The 13,566-nt window shown below is 46.1% G+C and overlaps 1 protein-coding gene across 2 annotated transcripts; it reads right to left on the reverse strand.

Annotated features, from left to right (window-relative positions):
• Nucleotides 1-809: 809 nt before the first annotated feature.
• Nucleotides 810-11,730, reverse strand: LOC307269263 (uncharacterized protein). 2 transcript variants are annotated; one of them, XM_080052167.1, is made up of 6 exons: nt 9,940-11,730; nt 3,771-3,934; nt 3,471-3,694; nt 2,784-2,910; nt 2,580-2,680; nt 810-1,276 (listed from the first exon to the last, which is right to left on the reverse strand). In XM_080052167.1, exons 1-6 carry the CDS (start codon nt 11,369-11,371, stop codon nt 1,057-1,059), a joined length of 2,268 nt encoding a protein of 755 aa, XP_079908293.1. In that variant the 5' UTR covers nt 11,372-11,730; the 3' UTR covers nt 810-1,056. The 2 variants fall into 2 exon arrangements, with proteins under 2 accessions (XP_079908293.1, XP_079908292.1); XM_080052166.1 differs by having other exon boundaries at nt 812-1,276; nt 2,784-2,913.
• Between the last annotated feature and the right edge of the window lie 1,836 nt (nt 11,731-13,566).

Here is a 13,566-nt window from a genome sequence, read left to right on the forward strand (position 1 = left end):
TGAAGCTTGTTAGTCAACTTTCAGTATTTTTAAAGAACAGAATGACAGACTGAAAAAGCCTCTCAACTTGAGTGGAAATATTTACACAAACATTTTGTTTCCTTTGTTTTTGGGAAGATTCATTTATTAGATTCCACTGACTCCTGCTGTGGGGACCTTTTTATACAGTAGTTTTAACCTAAAAATAAAAGCTAAATCATGTCAGTAGTCTTTTCTAATAACTTGTAAGTAGGTTTCATTGCCCTGACATCACCTAAACACTGAATGGATAAAAAGAGCTTCTATCTGCTTTGCCACTTATAGTTCGTCTGAGCTAAAAAGTTATCTACCAGTAAGTAGGGATTTTCCATTCATATCTTTTTCTAAAAAGGCATTAGCTATATCCAGTCCTGAATATATCTCTTCCTTTCTTACTTTACACAATATAATCTAAAGCACCTACAGTATCAACTACACTCTAAGTGCTGGGGTCCCAGCTATGATAATTAAAGGCTTGTGCTTTCAAGACATTCCCTGTATGAAAAAAGCAAAGGGGTGTGATATTCTATCACGGCCAGACAGGGGCACTGTGGGTCCATCAGAACACAGAACCCCAGTGTTGATAAGGCAACATACTGTACATTACCACAGGGTATGAAGTAAATGACAACCAAACCTCTTAGACCCTTAGCAGGAAAATGATCTTTCACTCAGGTCCTGGTGTAAATTGTTGGGCTATGACAACAGGTCAAGTGCTAATGCGAAAGTCCAAAAACCTTACAGGCTTATCTCACTGTAGACATTTTGTCATCTCACAATAATAAAATGAACGATGACTGAATTCCATTTAGCTGCTTCAGTTTCATGGTGTATTTTAGCACACCATCATGGCTTACTGGGACGCTTGAATAGAAGAAAGCCATCTTTAAGGTTATCACTGATATATGTGTTTTTTCCTTTGTGATAGGTGTGTCAATGTCAGAGGTGAAGTAAAGCCCACTGGACTTCATTTCTGTGCAGTCCTGTTGCATAGTGGTGCCTTGCTTTTGAAGTTCTAAATCCTTTTTGAATTCAACTTCACTTGAAGTCACTGGGTTGAGACTCTTGAACTGGGGCACCCAGGTCCTCCTGAAGGTTCATGGATAGCTTTGTAAAGCTGGTGGTGATGTCTTCTCTATGAAACATTTCCTTCAAAGGGGTCTCTGAATTCCACCCTTGGGTCTTGGCAAATTTGTAAACGCATCCAAAGAGTTCAGGAAACTTCTCCATCAAATCAATGTTGGCTGCATCTTTGGGCCTGCAAACACAATCATCATGCAAACAAAGAAACAAATGAACAGCCAGCTTAAAAACGTTCTAGTCATCTAGTTTTAAGATCACACCCATGACCACATTAGGTCGTCTTAATGACTAATGCACAACAGTCATTTTGAGCCATTTTCAATACAATTTAATACCATGATTTTCTTTTTTACTGCCTTCATTTAACTGTAAAGAAAAAAAGAAAAAAACTCAAGAATATTTGCCTTTTGAAAACTGTGTTCTGTAGATGTACAGTGGCTTGCAAAAGTATTCATACCCCTTGAAATTTTCCACATTTCCACATCACGTTACAACCACATGCGTACATTTATTTTATTGGGATTTTATGTGATACACCAATACAAAGTGGCGCAACATTGTGAAGTGGAATGAAAATGAAACGTGGTTTTAATTTTTTTTTTAAATAAAAAACAGAAAAGTGTGGCGTGCAAAAGCATTCAGCCCCCCTGAGTCAATGCTTTGTATAACCACCTATCGCTGCCATTACAGCTGCAAATCTATAGGAGTATTTCTCTACCAGCTTTGCACATCTACAGACTGATATATTATGTCCATTAAAAACTTCACGTTTGGTCTCATCTGAGTATGCATGTCTTTTGGCAAGGGTTGGAGGAAGGTGCTCTGTTCAGATGAGATGAAAATTGTTGGCCTAAATGCAAAATGCAATGTGTGGTGGAAAACTAACACTGCACATCACCATATACACACCATTCCCACTATGAAACATGGTGGTGGCAGGTGGTCTGTAGATGTGCAAAGCTGGTAGAGAAATACTCCAATAGATTTGCAGCTGTAATGGCAGCGATAGGTGGTTCTACAAACCATTGATTCAGGGGGCTGAATACTTTTGCACGCCACACTTTTCAGTTTTTTATTTATAAAAAAATTTAAAACCACGTTTCTTTTTCATTCCACTTCACAATGTTGCACCACTTTGTGTTGGTGTATCACATAAAATCCCAATAAAATAAATGTACGTATGTGGTTATAACGTGAGAAAATGCAGAAAATGTCAAGGGGTATGAATACTTTTGCAAGCCACTGTATATTCATAGTATCAGCAATTAGTGGAATTTAATATTATTTGGAAAATTTCCATGATCTAAAAATGTGTCGCAAAGATGTTCTTTTCTTTTCTTGTAAGAAGACTGAACAACACAACTATCTGACTATATAAGAAAAATAAATAAATGTGCTTAATTACTGTTTCAGTGTTCGGATTCTTTTCTTCTTCACATTTTAAGTCTGTGAATCAATTTCAACTCAGATTCACTTACTGGTGCTCATGGAGGTTTCGTATGAAGCGGAGTAAGGCCAGTGTGTTGTCAGGATAGGCTTTGTTCTTGGAATCCATCTTCTGGACAATCTCTGGTGGAAACTGTAACGCCAAACGTTATAATTATACTAAGTAGTAAACTGGACTTCAGTAATACCAACTAGGTGTATTCCAAATAAAGAATGCAATGTTATGTTGTAGTCACCTTATCTTTCCATAGTTTGAAGGTTCCCTCCCCAGCACATTTGTCCAGCAGAGAAATAAATTCCTGGTCAGCATCTCGATACTTTGCCACCTCCTCCCTGTTACCAATCTTCTTCAGGTATTCTACTCTCCTGGTGTAAAGGAAAAAATACTGTTAAGGCCTTAATGCAGAAATTCAGTAGAAACTTACAAGATGTGATAAGGGACACCTGTTTCCTGTGGTATGCAGTATGCTATCCTCCCCCACACATCCTGTCTTCAACTCCCTAGTTTTGGTTTCCTCTAATCAAGAGCTACATGTTACCTTTTACAGACAAAGTGTTTCTTTCAACTGTCCTCTATATGACCCAGTGAATTGACATAGTGATGAAGAGATGGACTACTGTATAACAACTGATGCATTTGTCTAAACTCCAGAAATGCACTACCGTAGTTTGCAAGTAGAATGTTTGATCATTCTCTTGTTGCTTCTCTCCTTGCGTGATTAAATACTTAAATACATGTTTGATGTTATTCATGTTCTTTATTCTGAAATACATATATGATGTTACATTTCCATAACACTGGGAGAATAACTTTACGTTAGGATATATAAAGTGCAAAATAAACAGAACAGAAACTCATAAAAAACCAGCTGACAGGGATTTTTATCCATAAACGTATCAATCAATCAGTGTTTCTCTCGTACCTTTCAGTGGTCCAGAAAATAGGATGATTCAAGCATTCTTCCACTTTGGGTCTGTTCTTTGGTTCTTCATTGATCATCCACTCAATGAGATCCTGTGCCACTGCATCTTCAACATGGTCCAGAGTGTAAATCCCTTCATAAATGTTGCTCTCAACTTTAAAGGGTAAGTCACTGAAAGGATGGTGTCCACCAGACAGGATATAATAAATCATCATCCCTGCCACCTTAAAATTAACAGAACAATTCAGTAAGTATTTTTCAGCAAGTCATAAAAGAAGTTTGTATATTGGAAAAATGTACCTGAATATCAGTGCTTCTCTTGTACGGTGTGTCAGCTCCTCCTGCTAAAGTCTCTTTGGCCATCCAGCATTTTGTTCCTGCACTGCCTGTTCGACAGGTTGTTTGGCCTTTGAGTAACCGTCTACTTATACCAAAATCAGCTAATCTTGCCCTGCCGTTAACATCTGCAAGACAAAGTAAATAGACAATCTCAGGAAACAAGATTATGTTTAATAACGATAGTTACGTATGTAACTACGGTTCTATGAGTTCCGGATGACCGCCAGAGGCGGTGCTTACAGCACTGGATGTTCCATCGCGCGCATGCGCAGGTCGAGATCTTTATACCAACAAAGTCACCTGTGACACCTAGGTGACCCCGGAATGTCTATATATTCCGGAAGTCACCTGAGGATCTGTTCCACTGGATCTTCTCGCGGTGTCTGAGAAGTCTGAGTGACAGAGAACTCTTGCGGTCATCCGGAACTCATAGAACCGTAGTTACATACGTAACTATCGTTCTATTTCGTTCCTACTGACCGCCAGAGGCGGTGCTTACAGCACTGGATGACTTATACCAAAAAGGTCACGAAGAGTACTCACCACTTAAGGGCTTGCAGCCATCAACAAGACAGCCGTCTCCACCGGATGAGGAGCAGCGACATTCACTCTGTAGAACCGCGCAAACGTACATGATGAAGACCATGTAGCCGCGGAGCAGATATCCTGAAGAGGAACCCCCTTCAAGGCCGCCCATGATGTAGCCATACTCCTGGTAGAGTGGCACTTAACGGCCAAGGGCACAGGGAGCCCCTGTGCTCTATATGCATTCAACACTAGATCCACAATCCAGTGAGAGAGTCTCTGCTTGGACAGGGCAGCCCCTTTCCTGCAGCCCCCGTAACAGACAAAGAGGTTATCTGTCTTACGTAAGCTGGTTGTCGCTTCAACATACGCCCTAAGCGCCCGCACCGGGCACAGCGGGTCGGACACTCCCTTTGCACCCCCCGGAGAGCCTGGGGGATTGAAAGCAGCCAACTCAATTGGTTGGTTTGCGTGATGGGGAGACAAACGTTTGGGCAGGAAGGATGGATTCGGCCAGAGCACCACTCCTGACCCATCTGCGTGCCAGCGCATACACGCCTGGCTCACTGAGAAGGCATGGAGTTCACCGACCCGTTTCGCAGTCGCAATGGCGAGAAGGAAAGCCGTTTTCATAGACAGCCGCGTCAGATCTGCCTGACTTAGCGGCTCAAATGGGGGTAGACATAAGGACCTCAGAACCACTTGCAAGTCCCATGATGGTGCCCTCAGGGGTCGTGGTGGTCGAAGCCTCTGGGCTCCTTTTAGAAACTGCCTGACTAGGTAGTGGGATCCTACCGTCTGGCTATCAACCCTTGCATGTGCAGCCGAGATTGCAGCCACATAAACGCGCAGGGTCGAAGCAGCCCTGTTGTTGTCCAACACAGACTGCAGAAAGTTCAGTATCACCACCACCGAGCAGGTCTCCGGGACCTCGCCCTGTGTCACGCACCACTGTGAAAACAACTTCCACCTGTTTGCATAGAGCAACCTAGTGGAGGGTGCTCTAGCACTAAAAATGGTACGGACCACCGACTGGTCGCAAGACGTCAGCAGTGGGTCCTGGCTCTCAGGGGCCACACGCACAGCCGCAGGCGCCCCGGATTTGTGTGCCATATACGCCCGCCGACCTGAGACAGAAGATCCTGTCTCTCTGGAAGGCGCCAAGCCTCTCCGTTGAGGAGTTTCAGCAATGCTGGGAACCACAGCCTCCCTGGCCAATGTGGGGCCACCAGAAGTAGGCTGTGACCGCCACGCTGGACTCTGTCCAGTGTTGCCAGTATAAGGGGAATTGGAGGAAATACATAGAGCAGGCTGTCTGGCCAAGCATGAGCCAGAGCGTCCTGTCCTAAGGGGCTGGTCCTCTCCATCAAGGAGAACCAGAGGGGACAGTGGGTCGTCTCTTCGGAAGCAGAGATCTACCACTGCCCTGCCATACCTGTCCCAAATCATGCCCACCACCTCCGGATGGAGCATCCACTCCCCGGAGGGTGGCCCTTGGCGAGAGAGAAGGTCTGCCGCTATGTTCTGGACACCTGGAACATGGGCAGCCCTCAGGCTTAGGAAATGGGGGAACGCCCATGTAAGGAGCCCCTGCGCGACCCGCAGGTTCCGCCTCGATCTGGTGCCCCCCTGGTGGTTGACGTGGTAGACTGTGGAAATGTTGTCTGTCCGGACGAGAACATGCCGGTTTCTCAGAACTGTAAGGAAGTGCTTTAGAGCCAAGAACACCGCAAGGAGTTCCAACACATTTATATGCTCCAGCCTCTGCTGGGAATCCCACTGGCCTCTGACAGTCCTGTGGCGCCATACTGCGCCCCAGCCGGTAAGGGAGGCGTCTGTCTCTACGACCTCCCGCCAGCAAGCCAACCTCCCTAAGGGCGCCCCCGCAATCAGGTACGCCCTCTCTCTCCAGGGTCAGAGGGCCAAAAGGCACTGCCCAGACACCCTGACCATCTTGTCTCTGCCACTTGGGGTCCAAGTGGAGACCATTGGCCCAGATCTGCAGAGGCCGCAACCTGAGAAGGCCTAGCGGGACCACGCCGGATGCCGCGGCCAGCATATCAATCAGTCGCAGGAAGAGGCTGTATTCCAGCAACCTCCCCCGCCTGAAGCGCTGTAGTAGCTGCAGAATGGTAGCGACGCGCTTTGGAGAGAGGCAGGCTCGCATGTCCACCGAGTCGAGCACCAGCCCCAGATAACTCACCACCCGACATGGTGTAAGGTTGCTCTTGGAAAAGTTGACCGTGAGGCCAAGCCGATCCACATGGCTGAGGAGCCTGGCTGTGTCCCTGACTGCCTGCTCCCGAGTTGGGGAAATGATTAGCCAGTCGTCTAGGTACGGCAATATCGCCATACCACCGGCCTGTAATGGGGACAGGGCTGCTGCCACACACCTTGTAAATATACGTGGGGCAAGAGACAGCCCGAATGGAAGGACCTTGAATTGGTACACCTTGCCCAGAAATGCAAAGCGGAGGAACCGCCTGTGACGCTGTGAAATAGGGACATGAAAGTAGGCATCTTTCAGGTCTATCGACACGAACCAGTCCTCCGGAGCGATAGCCCGGAGGACATCTGCAACACGCAGCATGCGGAAGGAAAAGACCTTGAGGTACCGATTCAGCCGTCTCAAGTCCAGAATGGGGCGAAACCCGCCATCCTTCTTCGGTACCAGAAAGTAGGTTGAGTAGAACCCCTTGAGCTGTTCCTGTGGCTCTACTACCTCGATGGCACCCTTCCCCAGGAGGGTGGCCACTTCCTGGGTCAGGACCAGGGATCTGCCGGGATCTTTGACCACAGGAAGTCTGATCCCGCTGAAAGTTGGGGGCCGGCGTCGGAATTGTAGTGTGTACCCGTTGGACAGCGTGAACACCATCCACGGGTCTGTGGTCTGTTCTTCCCAGTAGTCCAGGTGCTGCTGAGAAAAACGTCCGACGGCCGGCCCTTGAGCTTCAGTACCTACCCCCCCTGCCCCTAGGGGCCTTGGGGGGGCGGCGGCTGGGCGCCGGGCCTCTTGGCGCCTGAAATGCCTCCCGTGGCGGCGGCGCGGTGGTACGGCGCCGGCCAACCTGCTCGGAGAAACGCTGGCCCCTCGATCGTCCAGCTGGACATGGTCGAGGGCTATTGGCACAGGGTACCACAGAGGCCCCTGGTCTGTAGTAAGGTGGCGGTGGACGTCGCAAACTCGCAAAATGCTGGCTGGCCTGGCCAGCCTGTACACTCCGCTCCAGGGCCTGAAGTGCAGCTGGCCCAAACGTCTGGCCTGGCACAACCGGGAGAGACCGGAGGGTCCGACGACACACCTCCGACAGGGGGGACTGCGCCAGCCAAACCTGGCGGCGCGCCAACGTAATTGTTGACATTAATCTGCCTAGCTCCCTAGTCATAAAAGCAAACGTCTGAAGAGAAATCTCACTTAAGGTCTGAGCTGAGGGATCAACCTCTGACCCCTGAATGGTCTGGGACAAAGCCAGAACGGTATGCGAAAGCGAATTCCCGAGACGGCCCATACGGGCAGCAATGCCGTAGCTTCTGGTAAGCAGGTCGTCCGTAATTCGGCACTGGGGCCGAGGGCAGCGCGCATCGGCCCTCAGCGCCTCATCTGGGGAGACAACCAAGGATGCTATCGCTGGCTCAATTGGCGCTAACCGGTCCAAGCCATAAGCCCCAGCGTCTCTCATAGCTGCCAGAGCTCTGCTATCGCTAGAGTGATGGGACCAAACCTTGGCCTCCGGCCAGCACCTATGCAGCTCCGCAATGTACGGCTCAGAGGGGGGCAACGTGAAAACAGAGGGTTGAACGGCCTGCGGAAAAAAATGCACTTACCGGTGCAGATGAAACCGGAGCCTCGTCTAACCCCAGCTTTGCCAGCGCCATACGCAAGGCTGGCCTAACTGTGCAGCGGCTGGGCACTGGCCCTCTTGCCGAGCTGGCCGCCGACCCCTGGGAGAAAGCCTGAGAAGCCAGGGACGCTTCGTCGATCTGTTCTCCCTCCTCTGTAAAGAGACTACAGGATGCTGTAGACAGCATATCATCCTCTGAATAGGAAAGTTGCGCAGCCGCGGGAACACACGCAGCGGTTGGTACACCCTGTGCCCGTCGGAGGTTCTCCAAGAGGGCTTTGATTTGAGCCAAGTCCCCCGATAGCGTGCTCACTTGGGTTGTCAAATCGTCTACCCTATGGGACTTCCCGGGGGGTCCCCCAGCTGCCGAGGAGCGCCGCTTGGCGCCACTAGGACCCGCACCCGACGGGGGCAACCCTAGTCCCTCCACCTCAGCCAGCCTAGCCAGTCTTAGTGCATGAGGCATGCAACTACAATTCATGCATGGATCATCCGACAGTGCTTCCCTCAGGTGCTCAACCCCCAGACATGCAGAGCACTGGTCATGGCCATCCTCTGTGTGCAGGGAGGCCAAGCAGATGACACAATTATGGGCGCTTGACATAATGGCAAAGTTAATTACCCTATCTCAGTAACTAATTAGCAAATAGCAAATTAATTAGTAGGCTATGCAGCCGGGCTCTAGGCGAGAGCACCGAGCACCGGTGTGACACCCCAAAATTAACCCCTTGAAGGTGACTCTGCTACCCGCAAGCCGCCTACTGGAGGCAAATTAACACAGGCTTAGGCAATCGAGCCCTAGGCGAGAGCACCCGAGCACGACGCGCCCCTGCAAAAACGATAAATCAAGTACGCAACTGGCCTAGGCGACACACACCCAAGCAGCAGTGCAGCAAAGCTAGCAAATACCGTGGCGGCGGCTATGCCTCGCAGCTCACTAACAGTTAAATCAAAGTAAGCAACCGGCCCCGGCGAACTCACCACCCGAGCACAGCGCAACAGCTAGCAAAAAGAAATTAGAACTTACCGTGGCGGCGCTAACCCCAGCCGCTCACTGGCAACTAATCAAGTAGCAACTGGCCTAGGCGACACAGCACCCAAGCAGCAGTGCAGCAAAGCTAGCAATTACCGTGGCGGCTATGCCCACGCCGCTCACTGACCTGGCACTCTTTAGAAAACAATAGTCGAGCATACAATCAGCACCGGGCTTAGTGAAAGCACACAAGCAACGGCGCGACTGAAATAATAACACGGCGACTGTGAAACTAGTCGCAGACTGTTACGAGCTCAATAATGCAAGGTGGAAGGTGACAGCTACCGCGGTAGCCGGCGGCCACGCGTAGCCTTCACACTTACTCACCCCTGCCCGGCCGCAGCCGTAGTAGAAACAATTGCCAGTCGCAGCCTTTGGTGGTCGACGTTAGATCGAAGCACCAACCCGTAGGTACAAGCTACTTGCGACAAAGCTATTCGGTATATTCTCTCACACACGCTCTGTGTGTGTCCTGCTAATCCGCGAGAAAATAGAAGGAACAGATCCTCAGGTGACTTCCGGAATATATAGACATTCCGGTGTCACAGGTGACTTTGTTGGTATAAAGATCTCGACCTGCGCATGCGCGCGATGGAACATCCAGTGCTGTAAGCACCGCCTCTGGCGGTCAGTAGGAACGAAATAGAACTATGATTTCAAATATTGCTGTACTTTATTTGATTTTCAGAAGGTGAATTCTATAATTTCAGGATATTTGAACTTGTCTTACCAATCAAAACGTTCTGTGGTTTGAGATCCCGGTGGAGAATTGGAGGGTTGTGACAGTGAAGAACCCTTAAACTGTCCAGAAGCTGATGGACAAAATTCTTTCTCATCAGACCACCATCATTGATTTTGAGATCAATGTATTCTTCCAATGTGTATTCACAAAGTTGAAGACCAAGATATCCAAAGTTCTCATCCTCCGCATTGTCAACATATCGTACAATAGATGGATGATCAAGCTCTGGGAGTCGTAGAATTCCTTCCTCATTCTTCAGAACTTGAAAGTTGGCGTTATTCATTTTCTTCAAAGCAACTTCAGTGCCATCGTCTCTCAGCCCCAAGAAGACTTCAGTTCCATCACTTCCCCTCGCTATGCGGAATTCTGCATCATTCACATAAACCATGCTCTTAATTCTGGTTACTTTACTTTCATCAGTGCTCAGAAGGTTCTCTAATTCTACTCTCCACCTCTTGCTGATCTGTAGCCATTTGTGTTTTATTGATGACGTAGTGGTGTTGACAGGTGGTAATGGCTTAACATTTGAAGTTGACTCCATAATGGGAACTGCTATTGGATCAGTTTCAGCGGTGCAAACTTCGTCTCTTTGCTCTTCTTGCGTTCCCTTCTTTTTCTTCTTCTTTTTCTTCTTCTTTTTCTTGGATCCAGGTCCAGCTGCACTGTCCTCGTGTTCCAATGTTGGTTTGCTGAAATGATTATCCAGTCGTCTGAGCGCTTCTTTCATATCTTTTAGCATGAGCATATCTGCAGATGTCAGTACGTCCTCGGGCACTGAGGTGATCCCCACTGATGTAAAGATTTCAGATGCATGTTCAAATGAAAGCATGTTTCCAAATATACCGTAAGTGAGGATTCTAATGGTAATCTCGTGTTTTTCTTGCACAAAAGGAGCAATTGTTTTGCCTAACTTCTCAGTAAAGTTGCAGTCCCAGCCATCCGTGCCTTTTGTTTTCTGTGTTATCACATATAGTGTTTGCAGAACAAGTTGCCATATAGCAGAAATCCCTTCTGAGCTAAGATGTTCCAGTAGATGGGGGATTATAGCTAGTGCTTGTTCATTTGGTATCTCTTCCACAGTGCACAGAACTGCATTCAAACTTACAATTGCAATATTGACATATATCTTAGGGATGTTTGGAAAGCGACAAACTGCACCTGCAATGTAGGAGTTCAGATTTCCAGTGTCCTTTAGCCATTTGATACTTCTCCGGCGGTATTCTTCTTCACCTTTTCCAGTAACACTAAAAAGTGGTTCAATCATGGTCAGGTGAGTCTGAGGATGCTCCAACAGCATGTGACTGTCAAATGTTTGCAACACTTTTTCAGGTGGCCCCCTTTGCAAAGCAATTTCCATATCTAGGAAATATCTGATTTTGGAGCATAATTCATGTCCTTTCGAAGCTAGGTCATCAATCATTTTGGTTATTTTTACATTGTGAGTACTATGTTCATGACTGACAGGTAACACTGAGATTGTTGCACCAGCAGAAATGAGCACTTTAAAGACAGACTCCCTGTCATTGATGGCAGCAGTTTGCAGCGGTGTGAAAGGCTGGAAATTACATCCATCTGGATCAGCTTTTGCTTCAAGCAGCTTCTCCACAAACAAAACTGGTCCTTTGTAAATTGACACATAATGCAAAGGTGTCAATAATGTGTTGGAGGCACAGTTGGGGTTTGCACCCTGCTGCAGAAGGAAAGTAAAAATATCTCTTCTATTATATACAACAGCAGCAATCAGTGGTGTTATGAAGTCCTTCAACTCAATGCATGGGTGAGCTTGATTAGTGTTGTCGTTGTTTAAAAGTTTTTTTAGCTCCTTGAGCTTGTTGTCAATTATACACTGTATTATAGGGTGTGTTTCTCTTGGGTAGACTGCCACTTGTAGCTGTTGGAGTAAATTCATTTCTTTGCTTCAGAGTACCTGAGAAAAAGACAACATTAGGATATTAATATTCCAAAATGTAGGATCCATTTTTAACTTTTGGCAAACAGAAAGCCATTTATTAGAATTTCAAGCATAATGTTTAATTGATTTTTAAGTATTTTTTAAATGCTTCTAGAAGCTCAGACCAAACTCCTTTTACCAACAGCAACACAGTGGATATGTAAATGTATTTTATATTATTATTATTATTATTTATATTATCTTCAATGAAATAGCATTTTTCTACTCTTAAAATATAATCCAAAATCAATCAAAAACAGGATGTTGTATTTCTATTTGAAACTCTGCTCACAGACAAAATATGTTTTCTCTGAGGAAAAATCTTCACAGGATTCTCAAACTGTCAGTGTGTCATGTTTACACAGGAAACTGACTGTTATAACACATGGAGAAAAAGAGATAAGCTCCGCTCAGAGAAATATAGATGAGAGGTGCAGATTAGTAAAGAATGCAATGCTTGACATGCACGTATCCAGGACATCCTCATCCTCTACAACTAGAGTTAAATTCATCACCAGGGCTATGAAAAAAATGCACGGCCAAATAGGCTACAGGCACTTAAACCTTTCATCGAACAACTTGAAGACTCTCCTATATTCATTATGTTTGCTGAGAAAAGTAGTTTCGACTTTTTAATGCACAGAGAGTGCCACACCTTGAGGTCACTGACTTATAAGACATTGAATTTCCTAATTGAGGTCTGAGGCCCATAGTATAACTTTGAATAAGCAGAGCAGTGAAATGTCTACAAATATACATTTTGGTCCGAGTAGGCGTACAAATATATCAGATAATATATAGGCTTTTGATATTATTTTTGTAAGTAAACATTCATTATAACCAAATAACTGTTATACGAATATATGAATCTGCACACATATTTTACAATAACATTGTAAGGTAATTGTTGGATTGTAAAAAATGGACTTACAGTGTTTACGTACGGTGTTCTCTGTAGTGGCCTATGAATTATATCTAACTCAACATGGTGTGCTTCTTCTGTACTTCTGTCCGCCCTCTGAAAAACTCTTAGTTTCCTGCTCCTCCCATTTACAGTAAGTAAGATTGGACGATTCTGTAACAGACTTGTTGGCAGAGATGGGTTGGGCTTTCAAAGGGGACAACCCCCCTCACTCAAATGGTTTCAGGCTGAAGTTATTATCTGACTGTCCAGACACCATTGTCCAAATACGATTAGATCTGAGTTGATAACATTTTTGATATTCTCAGCTAAGTGCTAATACTTATTACCTTGAGCTCACTGGGATATGCTTTATGAGCAGCACTGAACTGTTCAGTAAAAACCTTTCTACATACAGACAGGTATGTACAAATTGGTGGCTGTATACAGACATCATGAAGGGCTGAAAAAGTTGACCACCAACTTACAAGATACCAGAAGTGAAAATCAATCAAGGATAATATGAGCACAAATCTTTCTAAAGAAAAGATACAAATACAGAAAAAGATAGGCCTATCTATAAATAACACCAATGTTATTTAAGTATGTGTTCGCTCAGTGTGGTGAGACAGAATCAAAACAGTGAAGTTGTGGCCTGTTAAACCAAAGGCAGAAGCTCAAAGTGCTGAAACACTCCATAGAATTGAGAATCATTTGATCACTTAGTGGGTTCGTCCTTATGGGTGACCTCTTTCACATTAAA

The sequence above is a fragment of the Ammodytes marinus genome (genome assembly GCF_949987685.1).
Source record: "Ammodytes marinus genome assembly, chromosome: 23".
Classification (NCBI taxonomy): domain Eukaryota; kingdom Metazoa; phylum Chordata; class Actinopteri; order Uranoscopiformes; family Ammodytidae; genus Ammodytes; species Ammodytes marinus.